Source organism: Epinephelus lanceolatus, chromosome 19, assembly GCF_041903045.1.
Source record: "Epinephelus lanceolatus isolate andai-2023 chromosome 19, ASM4190304v1, whole genome shotgun sequence".
Taxonomy (NCBI): Eukaryota; Metazoa; Chordata; class Actinopteri; order Perciformes; family Serranidae; genus Epinephelus; species Epinephelus lanceolatus.
In genome coordinates, this window is record NC_135752.1 from 4,422,125 (window position 1) to 4,444,291 (window position 22,167).

The 22,167-nt window shown below is 41.8% G+C and overlaps 1 protein-coding gene across 3 annotated transcripts in view; it reads left to right on the forward strand.

Annotated features, from left to right (window-relative positions):
- Positions 1-22,167, forward strand: part of ror2 (receptor tyrosine kinase-like orphan receptor 2) — a 92,366-nt gene that overhangs the window by 44,408 nt on the left and 25,791 nt on the right. For 2 of the 3 annotated variants that reach the window (XM_033647657.2, XM_078162032.1), the window contains exon 2: positions 8,860-8,928. The exons of the other annotated variant lie outside the window; for it this stretch is intronic. In XM_033647657.2, coding sequence (XP_033503548.2) covers positions 8,860-8,928 — 69 coding nt within the window. The remainder of the gene's footprint in view (positions 1-8,859; positions 8,929-22,167) is intronic. 3 annotated transcript variants of the gene reach the window in all.

The following is a 22,167-nucleotide window of genomic DNA, read 5'->3' on the forward strand; positions in this document are numbered from 1 at the left end:
AAAGATTAATTTGCCACCCAAATGGATGCACTTACTCTGGCCCCTTTTCCGGCATGATGCGATGATGCGCCGCTACAAATTCCGTCAGTCTCCATCCAAGCAGTGCTCAAACATCATTCCTAATTAGTCGGCACTGAGTTGGAAAGAGAGACTGAATAAACAGATATAAATAGAAGTAACTGCCATAACATTTCACTGGCTTCCATGCTGCTTTTTACTGTTTACTAACCCTTCTTTCCGATGTTTGTGATGTCGAACTTAACATACTTGTCCAACAAGTGTTCTCCACGACCCACTGGCCTCTTTTAAAGTATCAATTGTCCTGCTCCATACAGATGTTAGCCTGAGTGTCAGACTGAAGCTCCCAGAACCTTCAGTCTGACACTGCCTCCATTGAAGGCAATTTACAAGGGGGAGGGAATTTGATTTTTCCCTAACCAATCAGTAGAGATCAACGACTCACCCAGAATCTGACGTCATTAGTATCCATGCCTCGGGGGTGCCGAAAACAAGCGAGCATTGCCCATTTAAAATGTCTCCATCGTCTTGCACGCCCAGCTGCATCGCCGTTAATCCAGTTTAGCAGCTTCCTTAATTTGGTCCTCCATTAACGCGAATAGTGGCGAAATACCTCGATAGCATCATTAATGTGGTCTGTAGGATCTGTAGCGGTTGCCATTGTTGCTATCCTCACCAGTTACCTACCGGCATACAGCTTGACTTCAGCGTGGCGCTGATTGGCTAATCGCTAGACCCGCCCCCACCCCCGGCGTTCATTGGGCCGTCCATCGTTTGGACGAGATAAATCGCAAATTCATTGCAGTATGCCAGACCAGAGATGCAAGCCTACTCAATTGAGTGGGCGGGGTCTATGGTCTGGAACCAGGCTATACAGATGTAGTAGTGTTGGTTGTCTGCATCCTTGTTGTGATGTGATGTCACATCTGCTTGACCAACCACTTTTGGCAGCAGTGGCGCTAACCTCTGAAAGTATAAATTTCTAGGGACTCCCACAGCAGGTGGAGAATAGTGGAAACATAAGCAGAAGCTGTGACAAGCGATACATGTTACATTTTGTTAGGAAGTCAGAATGAAAGATCAAATATCACTTGGTCACACTGTTTTCAGTCCAGTATATCGGGGGAAAGGGGAAAGGTTAGGTGCACTTAGTACACGGTGTCACCTCATTACTAATGTTAACTAGCTATCACTCCAACATAAATATGTATTGGCACAGTCAACCAGGAGAGAAGGTACCACACAAGTGCATCAACAATTCACTTGCTCAGCAGGATGAGCTTTATTAACCATATTTACCCATGTACTTCATACAGCTATATTGATTTACAAAAAACGTGATACTTCATTAAACACTCACATTCGTGGAGAGAAGAAAAGCAGTGGTTGAGTTTTCAGTCATGTTTTCCTCCTTTGACACTCTGTGGTTATTTGCTTCCATGCATTGAGGTTTAACTCTGCCAGTAAAATCATATCTGCCTCTAAAGTAGCTCTGCCTTAGAGAAATGTTTGTCTAACTCCAGTCTGCTCTCTGCTAAATCAGCCCCTGCCAAAAGCTCAAGGAAGGGCTGTAAGTGAAGGCACAAAATGTTGAGGGGTGGAGGATGGGGCCTAACAGAGACAAAGGTTAGAGGACTGAGAGGCAAGAGGACACACACACACACACACACACACACACACACACATATATATACAAGCAGTTTGAACAGGAAAGGGAAGGAAAGTGTAGAGGTGTGCCAGAAGGCCCTCTGTCAAAACCCCAGTAGATGGAGCCGTGGCCTGGCCTCTCAGCTCTCAAAGGGCCCTTTCATGGCAGAGGCAGCAGGCTGTTGGAATGCAGCAGCCAGCAGTCTTATTCAGCCTTGCAGCCTTGGATGGAAAAGCATCCTATTGCCCCCAATCCCTCATTTTCCAAGGCTGTGGATACTTGTAATCAATCACAGCCACTGTCTGATGGGATGGCTGAAACCAGGCTTTAGGAAGATCATCTCAGTTCTTCTTTTCTTCTTTTCTTCAAGTGTACTGAGAAAACATCATTTTACTACATGGCAAAATATTACTTTACTGTGTTGTGGAGTGCATGGTATATTGGTAGGCTCAAAAGCATAGTAACAGCTACAAGACTCAAGACTAGTTGCCCGATAGAGGAGTTAGTTTTTCATTACAACCCAAAGTAGTATCTTAAACCTCAAATGCATACCTCAAGGCTTTAGCAATCCAGGGACTATATTATACCCTGTCTAATACATTTATTTATTCAATTGAGCACTCAGCTCCCCGGTATTCTTCTAACTATGTCAAAATTTCAAAACTGATGGGAAGCATTGTCTTTGTAATTTTTTTCTCTAAAGCTCTTTTTAAACAGGAATTGTGCAAATTTGCAGGATAGTCTAATCAGTCTTCTTTCAGCATTGGCAGTATAAAAACAAAATCGGGGAGTGCAGCAAAATGCCACCTACCTACTTGTGTTTATACAGAATGCGCCTTTTTCGGGGCAATGGGGGGCGTGAGCTACTAACAAAATGTGTAGCTCAGCGTGTGACGTAAACAGTAACTTGGGAGGGAATGCACGGTTAGTCAGTCCTTCAGCAATTCTCTCGTAAGTCGGCCCATTCTTCATCGTTCCCGTTATCTGACAGTTAATGGCCTCTTTGTTTGCGAGGGCAAGGAGGGCGCGCAATTCCTCATCTCCCTTGTTGCTCCTCTTTACAGTGTCTGCCAGGTTTCCATTTCCCTCTTGCTACTAGCTGCTCGCTAATTCCTGCTATCAGCTGTTTCCTGTTTATCCACCGCCAGAAGTCTTCAACAGCCCCTCCTGTTGTGGAAGGCCGCCTCGGTCTTTTTAAACTAAAAGGGTTCCGCCAATATGACTACCCAACGAGGCGGAAAATTGGGCACCTCGGATAAACTCATCAATCTTGCTATGTGTGTCTAAACATTCGCAGCTTGCCGGCAAAACGGCCCAACATTCGCGGAAAATCTGGCAGTGTAAAAGGGGCTTAAGAAGTTAAGAGGGTTAGAGTGGCTAAGTGTATATGCACAAAATAGTTAGATTTTTGCCCTTATTAAAAAAACAATATACCTACTAACCTGTTTTGTCTAATAGGGTTGTAGCGATATACCGGTTCCAAGTTATAGGCCTACTGTGATATAAAAGTTGACGGTTATCATGTACATTTGCTTATCTACGATATTAAAAAAAAAATGCAACTGGACATTAAATCTCCCCCCTATTTTAGTTATTTCCTAAGGGGAGACTTTTTACACACACTTCCATTAATGGAGTGTTTTCAACTTTAAAAATGTTTTAATAAAATGTTTTATTAAAAATGCTGATAAAATGTTTGTTCAACCGGGGCGGCACGGTGGTGTGGTGGTTAGCACTGTCACCTCAAAGCAAGAGGGTTCCCGGTTCAATCCCGGGTGTGTGAGCCCTTCTGTGTGGAGCACTCCGGCTTCCTCCCACAGTCCAAAGACATGCAGATTGGGGATTAGGTTAATTGATAACTCTAAATTGTCCATAGGTGTGAATGTGAGCGTGAATGGTTGTCGGTCTCTATGTGTCAGCCCTGCAATAGTCTGGCGACCTGTCCAGGGTGTACCCTGCCTCTTGCCCAATGTCAGCTGGGATAGGCTTCAGCCCCCCCCGCAACCCTCAAGAGGATGAAGCGGTTAGAAGATGGATGGATGGATGGATGTTTATTCAACCAAAAATAACCCTTCCATTTTCATTCCTTTAAGGTCATTCTGACTGATAAAAGTAAACATTCTGTAATATCGTGATACTGGAAAACCGGCACCTCTCTGAGACAGTAATTGTATCATGAAAATGTCATACCATTGCAACCCTAATGTCTAATGAAAATGAATATTTCCATTGCAGGATGCATGATATTGGATTTTTTGCTGATATCCAATATGCCGATGTGCTGATATGTAACAACTCATTTGACCGATAACCGATTTTGATATATCCACTTTTTTCCCCATCTAATTTTTAGTGATCATCAAATCTCTTCTGTAGTAGAATTCTGTAGTGGAATTAACAATTAATTAACAAATTAATTCCAGTCTTATGTAGTAGAATTAACAAAATCTAAGTTTAAAGCCTGTGGAAACACAGCTTGAAATAGTAAAAATGCATATACTATATCAAAGTCGAGTGTCTCATTAATCATCCACAAAAGTCTGAGTGAAAATAACCATTAATAACTATTAGAAAACCTGGTTTAAAAACAGCTCATTTTGCTGTTTAGACCACTTGCCAGGACAGAGTGGGCGTGGCAGATAACACTCTGATTGACAGCTCCCTCGTTTTGATTGACATCTCCCTGGCTCAGCAATGGCTGCTACAAATTTAATCCAGCCGTACATGTTTGAGCCCTCTAATGATTCAGAGGACGAAGCAGAAGCTGAAAATGATTCCTTTCAGGTGGTCACTGAATGGTAAGTTTCAAAATGTTTCGTGATTCATATTAATGTTACTTCGTAGAATAGTTAGCATAACTTTTACATGCAATGTTACGGCCGGGCTCCACCGGCTGCAAACATACAGCGTAGCGTCGCGGCGTATTCATTTGGGCTCCACTGACTGCGTACGGAAGCAACACGTAGAGAAGCCAGCGGGGTTGTTTACCGTTTGCTGAGCCGAGAGGCTGCATGTAGGCTGCATGAAATGTTAAAGCATTTTCCACCTAAGTTATTACATATATTTGAGTTATCTACAAGTTTACTGTACTGTTTGTCATCTACTCGCTTTCAAATGTCCGCCACGGACACAGTGTCACGGATAAACAATAGAAGAGCGGCGTAAAATAGAGAGTTGTCGTGCCGCTCTCGTTGCCGGTGGAGCCGCTGTAATTGATTAACAGGGGGGCGAGCTGCTACGGGACTCGCGCTGCAGACGTGCCCGGTGGAGCCCGGCTGTTAGCTGAGATGAATGACAACGGGAGGCTAGCGCTTTGCCTTTCTTCATTGAGATACGTTTTCACTGAAAACATAAATCTGCTCCGTTCTTCTGATAATAGCCTTTTTCATTCAAACACATCCAGTCTTAATAGATTAAATATGTCTTTACTCTGACACACACACCGACCGTCAAAGCGGGAGAGACCGGTGCCGGCCGGCCGTCTCTCTGGCGTTGTGTAGAAGTATTTGCCCGCCTCGAATAATGTTCCCCTCCGGCTAAAACTGTGTTGTTTCCCGCAGCATCACCTCCGCGACTGGGGATATGTTTATGCGTAGCAAAGCTAACTGCTTGGGGTTGGGGTTAGGGGTGAGGAAGGGTGCACATGACGTCCCCTCCCCGCGAGCCAACACCGGCACCGGGCCCGGGGGGCAAGCCCGGCCACTCACAAGCCGCCTCTTCCTGCAGCTCCACGAGCTGCAAAGGCTCGGATTGTCCGGGCTCTGGAGCCGGTCAACCTGATTCGAGTGCCGCAGGGAGCCCGCCGGAGGCAGAGCCTCCGCTGGGTCGCAGCCGAGCGGTTCAGCCAGTTTACGATCTGTATTTTCTAAACATAAGACTAGAAAGACGAGTTGGCTCAGACTCAAAGAGATCTAGCTGGAGCAGAAAGGTTTTGTTGCGCTGCCACTGGGGGGCGGGATGAGACAACTGACTGATGATTTATGATTGGTTTGGAATTTATTGCGTAATAAATCTCAGAGATAACCACGGCCAAATCAAACCCAATTTCAAGAATGTACAAAAACTTAAAAGACAGATATTTCGAATTTGGATGGAAACTGATTTCTAATTGTTTTACATGTTTAATATTATGTACATAAGACCCTAAATTACATAGTTAGAAGGCTATTGTGGATTTGGGTTTCCAGAGGCTTTAACAAAATCTGCTTTTGACTGCTTGTAGTGCTTGTGTAAATAAGGATTGCACTTAAATATTGCTCATCATTATAAGAAATTACAATTTTAATTGGTATTGTGCTCTGTTATGTTCACAATACACAGATGCCTTTGAAACCTGTCAGAAGAATTAAAAATTATTATTTGAACTGACAGTAAAACTGGCAACTAAAACTGAGAAGCATGCTTACAACAATATTGATAATTAAAAGAGAGATTAATGTTCTTGGAAGGGTTCTTTGGCCTCAGAGCTTACCAAAATCATATATCTTATTAACCTGAGAGCTGGTCCAAAACGGAACAGGCTTTTGCCTGTCATTAGTGAATCCCACAACTTTATGAAAATGCAATACTGAATCACCCAATCAATCACACAACCAGTTTGCCAATACACTTTATTAAAATGTTGAGCAGTTTTCACTCTTATTTCATGTTCTTTCAGGACCAGATCTCTCTTAGTTATTGCCATTCAGTTTCTAGTTGCAGACTTAGATCTGCAATGCAGTAGATCTGTAACAGATGAGAGCAGTGGGCTGAATATGATCAAGGGAAAAATCAAACAAAGACTAGTTTTTTTGTTCGATGCCTGTGCTTTATCCATGCAGCGTGGTCATAACTGCAAAGATGTTTAGAAAATGATGTTGCATGGATGTTGAAATGTTAGGGCTGGTCAGAAGTACATGCTAAATATCTCAGAGGACTATGCTTGACATGTCTTGAGGGAATACAAATCCAGCATTTGCATCTGATTTAGCAATATGTAGTGAAATGATCCATCCTTTTCATACTGGATAAGGCCTGTCTCCATGTCTGCCTACATCCATGGCTGGCTTAAACTTCAATCTATAGAGGGAAGTGTGGCTCCTGAAAGGAATGCTGTATGGTTTTGTTCACTGAAGTCTTCAGCACCACCAATTTCCTCCACCACCAACATCTGTCAAGCACATGCTCTGTATCACAGGGAAGGCAGGAGTCAGTGCCAAGTAGAGTCAAGTTAATAACCGAGCCATATGTTGTGTCTGCTCACATGCGTCTGATCCTGATTAGCTCCCAGGGAGAGCCAGGCCCAATCATACAGAGCAGCCAAAATATCAATTACACATGTTGCTCATAAAAAAAGATATGCATTGTGTATATCAGAGCAAAAACCCAGTTTGCCTCACAGCTGAACTGAGAAGTGCCCGGTGTATCTGGTACCTTCCTCCCAACCTCAGCAGGGAGAAAAGGTAGTTATCTGGGTTGCTGGGTTTTTTAATATTTCTCCTGGCTTTATTTGATTTGATGAATTTGGATAAAGGCCTAGGCACACCAAACCGACTTCAGAGAACTAGCGGCAACAAAAGCCAACTATTGCATCACCTTAAGTCGCCTGTATCTCAACCAACGAGTTGCACATGAGCACACTGCAAAGACTACAGCCGATGGCAAACCAGCATGAATGTTCTGCACCTGCATGAGCAGAAATAACTCTCCACATCAGCAGTTGGCAGTAGTGTGTTCTTGTCATTCAAAAAGGAAAAACGGAAGACCGTTCCGATGCTAGTTAGCCAGATAGCATAGTGTTCCCCACACATTACCCTCCCATATCTGAAGGGTCATGGATTTAAATAAGGAGGCAGAGCTCTTCTTTGGGCCGTTTTAGCCCCTGGTTGCAGCCCAAAATTGTGACGCTGGAATGGTGTGGAGGATGAGGTCTGAGTCTGAGTCCTACTGGTGCCTCAAAAATGATGCTGTGGGTCAGTTGTTAACTCTTTCTAAATATCTGGCCAAATTGTCACAGAATTTATTATGTATATATAATACATATACTGTATATCACACACATATGTATGTATATATACATATAGATAGATAGATAGATAGATAGATAGATAGATATTTTCTTTTTTTTCCTCCTGTTAACGTTTTTTTGGGGGGGGGGGGAGTTTTTCCTTATCCGCTGTGAGGGTCCAAAGGACAGAGGGATGTCGTATGCAGTAAAGCCCTCTGAGGCAAATTGTTATTTGTGATATTGGGCTTTATAAATAAAACTAGTCCATACCCACTGAGTGCACAGTTGCCCACGTACAGTTTCACATGGTGTGTGTTTGGGATACAGGTCATAGGAAATTGCAGATTAGATAGTCAAGTGAACCCATTAAGAAGAGCAATGTATTCAGACAGAGTTTTTGTGAATTTGATATTACAATTGCTTTATTGAAAGTACAGTAGTACCATTGCCAATAGTGGGATAGTTAGTGGGCTAAAACTAGTTAAAGTCATTGCCTTATAGAAGCTCAGTTTTAGTAAGTTTTCCAACTTTTGCCAAGAGGGAACTTTAGATATTGGTCCCTAGATTATGTTCACCGAGTTTCATGCAGATTGGTCAAACTTCCTAGGAAGAGATTTTAAGTGTTTTTCAAAATATTCGAAATGGCAAAAAATCTATATGACTGGAAGTTATGGGTTCTTGAGGCAAATTTGTTCCTCATGAGGAGAGGCATCTCTGAGCAAAGTTTCATGTCTCTACGACATACAGGGCATGAGATATGCCCATTCAAAGTTTGCAATTTCAGGTGGTTGCTATAGCGCCCCCCTTTGGCCAATTGATGTAATATTGCTTCAATCGCATCCTCCCATTACCCTCTACCACTGTGCCAAATTTCACATGGATTGACCAAGTCAGTGAGGAGAAAAACGTGGAACAGACACACACACACACACACACACACACAGAGTTTTCATCATTATATAGTAAGATTGATTGAGTGATTGATTGATTGATATATGAATGTTACTGAGCATATATGTTTTCAAAAAGATGAGCTCTTAGTGTTAATGGCCCCATGATCTTTTCAAGCACCATCCTTAGGACAAACTTCTTAGTTGTAGCTCCACTACTGCCAAGCCTCCACAAATGGTTCCTGATGTTGTTCCTTGGACTGGGTTGGTTTCAGCTTTAGTTTTAACTCGTGTCCTGTCTGTGGCTGTTTCTGCAGCTGATCTAGCTCTGTCAGTGGATACAGATGGAGCTGAAGCTCAGAGTGGAGCTGCACCCACAGGTGAAGGTAAGATAAATATGTCTCATTTTGTTTTCTAAGCGGTTGCCTGTTTGTGCAGTCAGTTTAAAAAGTCATCTACCAACTAGTCTCACCACCAGACAATCAGAGATCTCTGCCTTCTGATAGTCTGGGGACACTCCTTTCTAAAGTGTTTAACACACCGGAGAAAACAGCCGGCAACAAAGCAACGCCTCTTGCATTTTTTAAAAGGACACGCCCTCCCGGAAATATGCGCTCCCCTTTTTCTTGTCCGCAAGGACACAAACACACAGAGAGCTTGAAAATTGATGCCAAGAGATTTAACTCCGTTTTATCAAACATGTGCTCAGTCCACAAGATTGTGGAAATTAAGGACTTACAGCGACTTTGTTTAAAACTTTTAACGCAGTCGGACTGTTTACGAGCACAAGAGTTCAGCGAGCAACCAAAGGACCGCCCTGCGGATTTACTATTGGTTCTGCAACGTAGGGAGTTTTTTTAAACTCTGAAATTGTATCCGCCCATCTAAACACAAAATCAGGGAGAAAGACATCAGTCTTTAGTTAAGCAAAGCGTCTAAAGACTGACTTGTGAGTCTACCTACCAACACCTCTAAATCTCACAAATGTATATGTATCTCATTTGTTTAATACAAAATCCACCTGAAAAAAATCTTGTGTGTTATTGTTTATGACAATTCATCACCTCTTCCTTCAGACAGGAATGCAATTGAAAATATGCGTTGGTCATGGAAGCACTGTGGTAAGCTCTGTATTGCCCCCTTGAACACTGAGGAGTTGTTGGAGGGATGAATCAGGGACAGATATGTAGGGATGAGCATCGAACGGGGACCAATGATGGGCCTGGAGGTGTCACAGGGAGTGAGACAAATGGTGGGGGCACGTCTTTGTGAGCTTCAACTTCATTATCCATTTGATAAGCCATTATCTTGATGGTGTGGTCTGAAATTAGAAATTTGTTTGTGTACTTGTGCAAACCATGTCCCAGGCCTTGCCGATCTCCCCAGATAACTGCCCACAACTAATCAGTGTTGTGTGACTCCTTTTTCTGGTAATAAAATGTAGCATACTATAATTGTCAATCACAGGCTGTAAAAATAATGGATGTAGCGACTGTGATGTCAACCATTGGTTTGTGGACTCCCATATAGAGTGCCCCAGGAATGAGCCCTAAAACCTGGAAATGAGTTAGCATAGTACCACTCCCAGCTCCCTTGTCTCGAAGCCAGTAGGTTTTTTGAATGGGTTTTTGGTTAGATGTCTGAAATAAGGTCTGTGGTTAACACAAGCTCAAGAGACTTTTACATTTTGTTCTACGACATAAAATATGCCAGTAAATACTCCACTATGAATTTTGAGGATTTTACACATCTTAAAAAAGGCAGTTGCTAACAAGTGGCAAAATAAGACTACAGAATGTCATCACACCAAACATGGCTTCACAGCCAGATGTTAAGTCATGCGACTCTAGTTCATTTATAGCCTAATGCCAGCTTTTTACCTCTGGTGATTGCATTTAGGCTTTAGGAAGCATCAAAATGGTGTTCATTTGTGAAGATTATCTCACTGATTATCATGTTTGTTTGTTTGCCACAGAGCTTATTTTTTGCAATAATCCCAAATCCAATGAAAAAATCCTGTAGGCTTTTTGATGAGGGAATCAGGCCAATGCTAACTTCTGCATCAGCCTACTGAAAAACATCATCCCTGGAGCACTCTATTGAAGCCTCAAGTTCAGCATTAAGGCTGTCGCCATCTTGGTGTTTAGGATCCAGAACTATCCATATTTGGAGAGAGGAGCCGTGGAGGTGTGAGGAGTGGATCTGAATGAGAAGCTGGGGACACTGTCAGCAGACAGCTTGTCGCTCAATTGCCTCAATAATGCCTAATTTTAGGCATTCATAAAATGTAAATGACTGAGTAAAATTCACCCTCTGTACAGTTGCTGAAAGGGGGAAATTAGCTTTAGAGACCAAAACTGTTTTTTGTACCAGGCTGTAAACATGTTTATTTCTGCTGTAAAGTTGGACATTTTAACACTGGGGGCAATGGAGACTGACTGGCTTCTGGAACCAGCCTCAAGTGGCCATTAAAGGGACTGTAGTTTTTGGCACTCCTGCGCAGGCTTCAGTTTTCAGCTCGGTTTTCAGGTAGGTGTCAATATATATTATGACCATTTAGCCATGTTGACTTTTGCTTAGGTAAATCACAGGTTAAAACACTAGGGCCAGGCCAGGGACAACATCATCATTATAAATGAACACTGATGCTCGTCATTTGTGTTTAACTTGGCTTTTCATGTTTAACACAGTTTTATCAAGCTGTTAATGGTGCAATCATAAGACACCTTATTAATTATACCTATTATCAGAGATCTCTCTGTTTTTCCATACATAGATCATGGTTACATATGATGTGACTGTAATGATGTGCAGATCACATGTTGTGTTGTTGCCAATGTAAATCATACCAAGTGCCTGTAAGCTGTCAGACATGCTTATAGTGTCTGCTGCTGTATAGTCTCTGCTGCTAATCTGAACAAATAATGTTATTCCATTAACTGTACAAATTGTTTATGTTATTTTGCCATTAAGGGTGGCAAATACTCACATTATACCAGCAGTCCTCAGCTTTACATGATTTTAAACACTGACATACTAATCCTGAAGGAATAAAGCACATTGTGGCAAAACATAAACTCAATAACTTGCTTATAGATTAATTAAGCATTACAGATGCAGTCTGTGATTCTAATCCAATACACCTTTTTTTGTCAAATTCAGCAAAGATCTCCCCACGGTCCATTCTGTTTGTGCACTGAGAAAAAATCCATTGTTCACATGCAGCCCTGGCTGTAAATGTAATGCACAACGTGGCTCGGACTGAGCTATACAACACTATTCCAACTGATCTCCCTCTTCCACATCCTCTTTAGTGACTGCATATAAAGACTGACAACGGTACAGAAATCATGTGAAAATAGCCCGGATATGGCCACTGCCATGTTGCACTGGTGATGCCATGTGGAGCCAGACTCTGCATAGTAGCAATTTCAGCAGTATCGAATTCCCGTCGTCTGAACCAGTCACCAGCAGCCACATTGATAGCAAGCACATTGACTGGTACAAACAAATGTCAATCATGATATCCAAACCCCCTTATTCTATCATCAAATATCTGATTAAAACCAAAATTATCGGAATAACCAATGCTTGCACTTAAATGGATTGAATGGTTTACAAGTCATTTCCTCGGCAAGGCCCACAGAACCCTGGGCATTATGGGAATTACTATAATGACACTTGGTTACAGGAAGAGGCCAGGTCAACCTCGATCAGTTAACCTGGATGAGGGTAAGTGTTTCAAGACCAGAAACACCCTGTGTATCCAGGATACAACACAGATGATGAGTGCAAGTATGTGCTTCAGAAGCTGTATGTAAGAATTTCTTCAGTACAAACCAGTGGGCCTGGGGTAGGGAAGTCAGATAGTGATGAGAACCAGACAACTGGTGTTTCTTTTGATGACAGTCATATCAAAATAAATAGTACCAGTCTTATGCTTTAATGGAATACTTCACCTGCAAAATGACTACATTTATCAATTTAGTCACCATGTGGTACCTTGAATTTATTAAGAGAATTTGAATTTGTGAAGAAACACTGCTAAATGGTTCAAGACAACCGAATTTCATTTAAAATTATATGATCAAAAAGTGAACTTGGAAAAGTCTTTGGCAATAAAAGGTTTTTTTTAGAATTTTCATTTCAACTATAATCCTTCCCAATGCAAATTGACCCTTTTTACATTTTTTTAACCTCTAACACAAATGTACATATCTTTATAAATCATGTCCATCAGAATTTCTTTACTTTTTTTCTCTCATGCTTCCATGGTGAACAGAGATTCCAAAAAGGGGAATATTCTTAATGAACTAAAGTAATGGGGACCATGTTTAGCAACAGCAAAACTACATCCAAACAAACTTTCATACAACTGATGCTGTATAATCCAAGTATCACTTATCCAGTCGTATGCTCAGTGCTTCCCAAACACATGCATTTTCACTAAAACATTATGATTTGAAGCACTTAAGTACAAACTGTCTCATGCATAGCCTAGTAGCCTGCCTGAGCCTGCATGCCATTTGAACTCTGCTCTCGTTGAGCTCATAAATAGTCAAGTAAATGGAAATTCAGTCAGGACCACTTTAGTCAAAGAAACCGTATTTCCATTGCAATATTATATTTGGCGGCGTGGCTCTGTTTTGGGACATCTGTGCCCCTCCTTGGGCCTCTGTTGAGAGCCTAAGGCAGACAAAACACACCCTTCCACACACATGGACAGGCTAAGGCAGAGAGAGCACACCTCTCTGCCCTTCAATGCGCATATGAAGAAAGCCTGAGGTAGAGAGAGCAAGCCATTCTGCCCTTCTATGTGCCTATATGGAAAGCCTGAGGCAAAGAGAGCAGTGGGAAAGACCCTCTGGGAACAGAACAGAGCAGCATCAGTGACAAACAGAAATGACACTGATAAGTCAGACACAGCATGAGAAGTAGGAGCTAGGGTGGAGGCAGGTTGCAAAGCGGCTTGCAGAGGAAGCTGCAACAGTAGGCAGGCCAAAGCAGTTTAAATAGGGTACCCTGAATGAGGTTTGCCAATCAGTTACATAGAAAGCGATCATGTGATCTATCAGCTGACTCCCTTCCATCAATCAGCTGATCCATCAGTTGATTGAGCTACTTGAGATTAGCTGATGTGGCTGGGGTGTGAGCTAAGCTTGACACCATGTCCTGCCTGAAGTAACACTGTGCTCAATTGTTGATATAGATTTGCTGTTGATAAACGCGATCCCCATTTACTTCAGGTCATCAAGAAATGTTCATCCTTTTTGGATTCTCTGTCACTGTGCAGACATTTAAGAAAAACAAGCTTTCTTCCCAAATTCAACACATGGTGAGTAATTGATATACAAAAGGTGACTTTGCTGAAGTATTCTTTTAAAACATACTTCTTGTTCATTACAGCTGGAGCCGTTTTTGTGTATGGCCATCATCTTTATTGGTTATGGTCAACATAGTGCTCATCAGGTTAATTGCTGGGATCTGGTATTGGCGATGTTACCCTAGCAAAGTCCTATGATTAGTCAGATATGATCCAGTTGTTTTCTATTTTCTAACTAAGTTTCCTCAGCCAGCCTTTCCTCCAGAAGTCAGTGTTAGAAATTCATGGCAACATTTAGGCCTCCCAGCTGCAATAAAGAGTTCATTAATGATTTGAAACAGGTTTGTTAATGTTTGTGCCTTCTGGTTATTAAGCCCTGTCCTTCCAGGACTTAGCTCTGTCATGCAGCATGGTGGGTGTTCAGTGCAGCCTCCTGGCCTGTAAGCATCAATCATGTTATAATTTAAGGGGAAGCTTCAATACTGCTGCAGGGTGTATTTAATACCAGGGTAGGGAAAAGAACAGTACAACATGAGGACTGTTTGCAATGACCGTCAGTCCTTCAGGGACTAAAGTAAGCACTGAGCAGTAATAGTTTGGGGAATTTAGGGATCATTCTTTAGAACAGAAAGGAAACTCTGCAGAGCTTTCTTTGTAATTATTCTTTACTTGTTATAATCATAATTTTAGGTGTAGTTTGAAAGTGCATTGTTCACTTATTAAGCCTACTTTACACTACATGGTTCAAGTGACCCAATTCCGATTTTTTCCTCTCAAGTGGCACAGATCGGATCTGTAACATGAACGTGTAAACAGGAAAAAAACGCATGATATCGGATATTGTCAGATTATATTCAGGCCTCCTTCATATGTGGAAATATATTTGGATATGAATCAGATATCTGCCAGTAGGTCTGTAATCTAAACAGACAGATCGGATATTTCCTGGCAATCCACGTTGGAGCGTCATGAATAATGGGACGAAAGCGCATTTTGATGACGTTCTCATGAGCGAGGGAAAGGAAGGAAAGCCGAATAAATCGCACGTTTATCAAAAACTATGAACCAAAAAAAGCACAATCTATCCCGAGTGAGACAAACTGCTTGATCCCCGTCTCCAGTGTACCAGCAGAGAACCTGCAGAACCGAATCAGCGAAAAAACACACCGGGCTACACAGCCTCTCTACCTGAGCAGCTGAAGCTGCGGCTCGCACCCTCGACACACAGACTGTGCTTCCTCATGCCAGCCAAACGTGTGTGCAACTGTGAGAAATAAATATGTGTGGTGTACGCTGCTTTTCTATCTTTTTTTTTTTCTTTTTCTTTCTTTTTTCTGTCAGCGACATACACTCCTAACACAGGACGGGTTGTTTTTATTGACTGAGTTAATCATTAAGCCATAGTGATGCGCGGATCGGCTCTGATAGCACCCAAATCAGCATGTACCTATCAATCATCCAGCCACACCCGTCTGCAGCTGCACGGACATTCCCACCACTCTGTGTAGGCTAAGTTTCCTTTTAAATTCTGTGGAGCAGCGCCAGCTTTCCAGGTGATTTATTCTTTAACGATTAACTTCAAATATTTAAAGTTAGTCCTTAAAATTGCTTTCAGTAACTGTAACCGTAACAGTCACTGTAGCAAATACCATGGGACATTTACACAGTGGTCAAGAGTGCTGGACCGGAAGTGTCGCACAACACAACGGAAGCTGCCTGTGTTCTGTTTTGCCTCCGTGTCTCCGTGAAAAATAAGATGAATAGAACATGTAAACAGCAGTCAGGAAAAATCGGATATAGGCAACAAATCGGAATTGGGCATCAAGACATGGCAGTGTAAAGGCAGCCTTATTTGAGTTTGATAAGTTGTAGGGCTGTTCATAGAGGTCACAGAGGTCACTTTTTGTTATTCATTCAGGCAGCTCTCGTACAATTGATTATTATCAGATCGGTCCTGTGTACAATATCAAATGTGTAGTATAGATTGGTGTAACAGTGCATGGTTAATACAGAATGTTTATGATTGTGTCAATAACATCACCCTTAATGTTCCATTACTGCACACTATGTCCTTTAAATCAGGTGTAAGGAGTCGAGTTGTAATGATAAAAAGAATCCAATCTCATCTATGAGCAACAGTAATTCAGAGAGAAAGAAAAGAGATCACTATGATACAGAGCTGGAATGGAGGCTGGAGCCTCCTCAGCACCCTGTGTCTCGGCTGTCCATCTCTCCACATGAGGTAGATGAGATGTAGAGTCTGATGGGCACAGGATGAAAAGATTTCCTGTACCGTTCTGTGTTGCATCGTGGTGGCATCAGTCTCTTGTTTCAGGTGCTCCTGTGGGTGAGCAGGACATTGTGGAGAGGGTGAGGGTCATTGTCTATGATGCTCCTCTCTAAGGGCCCTGACACACCAAGCTGATGATCGGCTGTTGGTCAATGTTGAGCTACTGGTAAGCGTCAGAGCATGTACATTCTGCACCTGCGTGGATGGAAATAACTCTTCACACCAGCAGACGGCACTTGTCTGTGTTTGTCATTCTAAAAGGGAAACTGAAGACGGTCTTGATACTAGTTAGCCAGTTAGCACATGAACAACACAATCCAATGTAAAAAGAACAGAGCATATTTACTGTGCGCCAATGATCAATAACACAAACTATGATGGAATGTCTCTGCTTTAGAACTCAATGGATAAAGAAAAATAATCTTACCCTACATAATAAGTTTGTTTTGATCTCACTCCCTCTTGACTTAACTCTTTGTTTAGTTTCCTCACTTCCATTTCGCTCCTCGTGAGCTGAGCTGACCTGCCCATCAAAATTCACCATTCACCAACAGCTCAGCTGTCGCCGACATTGATTCAACACGCTGAATTGGCAAAAAAAAAAAAAAAGCTCACAGGGGCCAATGAGAGGCAGCGGTGTGGGATACACCGCACCGATGAGGGCGGCAGACGCACTTTAATGGCCCAATTTTGACCTACAGCTGATCGTCGGCTTTGTATGTCAGGGCCTAAGACCTAAGATTTCCCAAACAATCATCATCACATAAATACACCCTAATTTATTATCCGTCTTAGACTAGATGCTTTCTGTGTTTAATTCAGGATTTTCCCCTGTGTCAAGATAGGTTAAGTCCGACACAACCACTTTTGGTGTCATTTGGTGCCCTGAGTAGTCATTTCTCAGACAGACGGGCTGGTTGTCCAAGTGGATCAGGCTTTGGACACTTGCCAGCGAGCTGGCTTTGAGAGAAAGCAGCTTTTCATTGCCTCTATCTCTTGGGGATAGGACTAATCAATCAAGTACTTCGGCCTTGATATTTGACACAGTCAAGCCTCCATAAAAGTATCTTACTAGTCACAAAGTAGCGCTAGACTCGGAATGATGATGTGTGAATCTCCAAGGGAATCATTATTATTGAAAGTGGGCTCAGCATGCTTGCAGGCAAACTGCCTTTACCTCTGCAGGACTGCATTACAGTTTGTAAGAGAAGGGTGATTGATAAGAGAGTGGAAGTTTTGATAAGAGAGTGGAAGCCTTAACTGGGTAACAAACATGGATCGCTGTTGATTAATGCAGACATAACACTGTATTTGAGTCTGGACTGGGCTTCATTTTTCACCTGGTTGAAGATCTTTTTGTCATTACCTTGCAGTGTTTTGCAGCAGTCAGTGTTGATTTTGTTGACAAAAACTGTAACGAAAATTGTTCATAAATGACCTTTTCTGTGTGATGAAAATGAGATGATGAGCTAAATATAGATCTTGACAATAAAAACTAGGACATAATCTATGTTTCATTTTTGCTGACGAGACGAAACATGATAAAAATGTTAGTCGTGGATTTTCGCATATTAATAGCTGGGAATGACTGTGCTTACAATTATCTTCAAATGATGCATGGGGAACAGGCGGATAAACTCCAGTAAAGAGTCAGCATCAGGATGTTTCACTAGTCAGCAAAAACACACACTGGAGCTGCGTCAGCCATTAGTGTGAGTTGTGAGCTGTAATTCAGCAGTAAATAAGCAGCTGTGTGTGTCTGACTGTGGATGGTGGAGCTGCTGAATAGATTTTTGGAGTTTGTTAGTTGTGGCGGTGGCTGTTAGCAGCTAGCTTCACTCGTTAGCCACTGAATGTCAGCAGAGCAAGCAGCCACCAGCCACCAGTTGTCACAGCTGATTCCTGCAGGACTCCACTCAGTCCAGACTGGCTGAAGAAGGTTTATGGGTTGATGCTGTTTGACAGGCAGGTAGGAGGCTCAGTTACCTGTGAGTGTAGCTGTGATGTAAGTAAACACTCTCAACTCAGATCAGTTTTCGCTGACAGAGATGGAAGTTTAGTTTTAATTACCAACTCTGTGAGAGGACATGAGTTTAAACCTCCAGACTAACATGTTGCAGATTAAGAAAGCTTTAATGAAGTTATTTTTCTGCTTGTTGGCAGTGAGATGGATAAGTCAGAGTTTACAATGAACCTGGGTACAAATCCTAGTTGTCTCAGATTAGTTATTTGTGGTGTCAAAGTTTTTCAGAGCATTAATAGAGAGATGTTGAGCTTTTCAAATGATGATCAGTAAGTGTGTGCTTGTAAATCACCCCTTAAACCTAAAAGGCAGGAGGGCAAGAACCCAAGACAGGCAGGGAACAGGTTACCACAGTGAACAAAGAAAGTGGGCTGGAATAAGTAGATCAGGATCTAATGAGAGGGAATGGGAAACAGGTTGGTGACTGGGTGATGCAGGTGAGAAGGTGAGTGGGGAAGGCCAGGTAGATTTGATGAGTGAAGATGTGGCAGTGAGATGGTAGGAGTAGAAGGGAAGAGAACATCTGTTGGATGGAGAGAAAATGGCATCGTAGGGGCTTAGAGAATGGAGAATGTGGGACAAAGCTACAAACTGTGATGTCACAGTAAAAAGAAGGCAAATGGGAACTCAAATGGTGTGATTTCCGTGGAACAAACAGGTTGGGGATACCTGTGGCCAGTGCAATGTCATCAGCATTCAATGTGGGTTTGACCTTAGGAGAAATTTTGTGGGAGGATTCAAGCATTTGACTGGAAAAGTGTTGGAAATGGAGTCTTTGTAAGGTTGGAGATATTTGGCTTTATTATGGAATTGAATGTTCTTTTCCCTGAGGGGACACTGGAGGCAACAGCTTGTCCAGGTGTATGGAGCTACATTAGGGTCAAATGTTTTGTACTTGAAAAAATAAAATTTGAAACTGAAAATTCATGTGTTGATCTTGAAATTTGAAAAATACAACAATGTATTCAAAATAAAAATGTGTATGAATCGTTTTTTCAGGTTAAATATAATTTTGATTCACTTTGGTAACTCTTTTGAATGAATAATTTATATTCACTTTTCACTTCCATATGTATTTTAACATTTGAGGTCTTATTTTTTCAGTTGCATGTTTTATCTTTTCAGATTCAGATCTTATTTTTTCACTTTCAAATCTTTTTTTCACTTTCAGATCTTTTTTTTTTTTCAGTTTCAAATCTGTTTTTTGAGTTTCAGACTTTTGACCCTGATGTGGCGTGGGGGGCGTGGCATCAACTGAGAGGGGTGTGGAATCATGAGTGACAGTGCCTTCAGGGAACGTAGGAACTAAAAAAATTCTGACTCAATACTTACATACACCATATTCATGTGACTGGCAGTGTAAAAATTGATGCCAGTGATAAACTTCCATTTAGAAATCTGTTATAGACAGTACTGAGCACCAATTGCGGTATAAGAGTGATAAATTATGCCAGATTTTGCAGTTCAACAGCCACATTTTAAGTGCTGATATGTCCGATTTCCACATAGCACTGTGAACGCAGCGTAGTGTCCGCTTGGGATGATGGTGTCCGGTCGGTCGGGTCAATCTGCTGGAGCCCATACATCCAGTACACAGGTGAGAAATGTTAACTAAGCTTTGGGAAATCATAATAAATATTAAGGTGTCATTTTTGTGACAACGTACATTTTTTTTGTGACGTCTTTTAAATGTATGTTGTCACAAAAACGACCCCTTAATACTGGTTCCACACGCCTCTCAGTTGATGCCACGCCCCCCCACGCCACATCAGGGTCAAAAGTCTGAAACTCAAAAAACAGATTTGAAACTGAAAAAAAAGATCTGAAAGTGAAAAAAAGATTTGAAAGTGAAAAAAATAAGATCTGAATCTGAAAAGATAAAACATGCAACTGAAAAAAATAAGACCTCAAATGTTAAAATACATATGGAAGTGAAAAGTGAAAATAAATTATTCATTCAAAAGAATTACCAAAGTGAATCAAAATTATATTTAACCTGAAAAAACGTTTCATACACTTTTTATTTTGAATACATTGTTGTATTTTTCAAAATTCAAGATCAACACATGAATTTTCAGTTTCAAATTTTATTTTTTCAAGTACAAAACATTTGACCCTAATGTAGCTCCATACAGGTGGACATATTTGTGGTGCAAGGAGGAGCCGTGTTGGGATGTGGTGATTGGCTGCAATGTGTCTGCTTGGATGCTCTCCAGTTTGAGGTGCAGCTTTCGGAAGAGTGATTTGACATGTTGCATGAGCAACGAGAAACGGTACTTGATTATGTTGTTGTTTGCTAGCGCATGGTAAATATGCTCTGTTCCTTCAACACTGGATTGTGTTGTTATTGTCAGCTGTAGTCTTTGTGGTGAGGTCAGTTGCAACTTTTTGGCTGAGACACAGGCGACGTAAGGCGACACAACAGTCAGCTTTCGTCACCGCTTGTTCTTTGATATCAGTTTGGTGTGTCTGGGCCTTTAAGACCTCTAATGTTTCATTACCTAAAAAGTTGGTGGCTGATGGTGTGAAATCAAGCCCTCTTACCATAGATATTGTGCTGCAGGGGTCCATTGTTGGTTCACCACAATGAGCACTACTTATAAATAACATAATTGTCCCTTGAACATCCATTTTTTTGTGGAAGACAAGTTTGGTTTGCCCCTCACAGAGGTACAGCCAAGTTCTCCATGGCCCTGGAATGTGACATTATGTAACATCACTCTGCCATTGGATTCCCATAACTACTTATCTGTCAAGTCAATTTTTTTATATCTCAAATTTGCCTCCAAAGGCTTTACAATCTGTACAGCATACCACCCACATTATCCTCAGACCCTCATGTCACGTTGTTTTTGTGGTCATATTATCATGACATACCCTAACTGCAGAGCCACGTTGATTGGTTGGTCAGAATTCTCTTTCTGTCCTCAGTGTTTGTTCTGAGTCCTTTGATCACTGCTGCATGAAATATAGTTTGGGATCTGCATGTCAGCTGTTCATCTTTCCTTTTCTGCAGAGCTGAAAGTTGCAGTACATGCTTAAATGAAGGATGAAGACATTATAATTAAAGAGCTGCATGGTTGCATCACTCATCTGTAGCCTGGTTTTTGGAGAGCTCTGCTTGCCAGGATGAGAAGCATCTCTGTTTTTCCATTACGTAAACTCTAGAGCCTGTCTGCTGCTCGAAATGCAGATGCTACTAAGAACCAGGGGGGACTTTTGTGTGTGTGTGTGTGTGTGTGTGTGTGTGTGTGTGTGTGTTTATCAGTGTCTCTGCACCTAAACCATTCCTTTGTCTTTCCTTATACAGTAATCTGCATAACAAACAGGGATCCTAGCAGAAAGTCAGGAGTACTGGAAAAAGACGAGGTTAAAACCTACTATATGATTGTTAGACCGTGTTCTATCAGTGTGGAGAATTGCACAGATATTCAGTGGTGTCTATAATGTGAATTCCTAAATGTTCATCTGCAGTCATATGTAGCAGTCCCAGTAATAGTTGTTCTCAAAGTGCTCTGATGTAGTATATCATGTGGTTAAAATATGTTAGAGTCAAATAATTGAGGACTGCTGGTGCAGTGTTTTTTGTGGAACAGGAGGTTTGATGTTCCTTTTACAGTAAAATAGTCCTGACAAAAATTGCAGGCATTGTTTGAAAAATTAAAACTTACCATTTGAGACATGGTGCAATCAAGGCTGAACCTTGGTATTTGGGGCCAATTTGGGTCCCATCCAGACTTCCTGTGTTTGAAAGTTTTTTTGAAGAATTCTTTTTACACATAGATGGTGCTATAGAGCTGCTACAAGTCCCTTCTTTATGCCTCTTTTGCATTTTTACACAGAACCAAACAGCAGTGGCACCATGCCACTAGCATTGCGGAATCAAAAGAGGCGTGACATGTAACACAACAGTGGCAGCTTCTAGTGTGACATATAACAGACGTGTCGGGGTTGCAGAGCCTACAGTGTAGCCTGACATGCACCTCCCC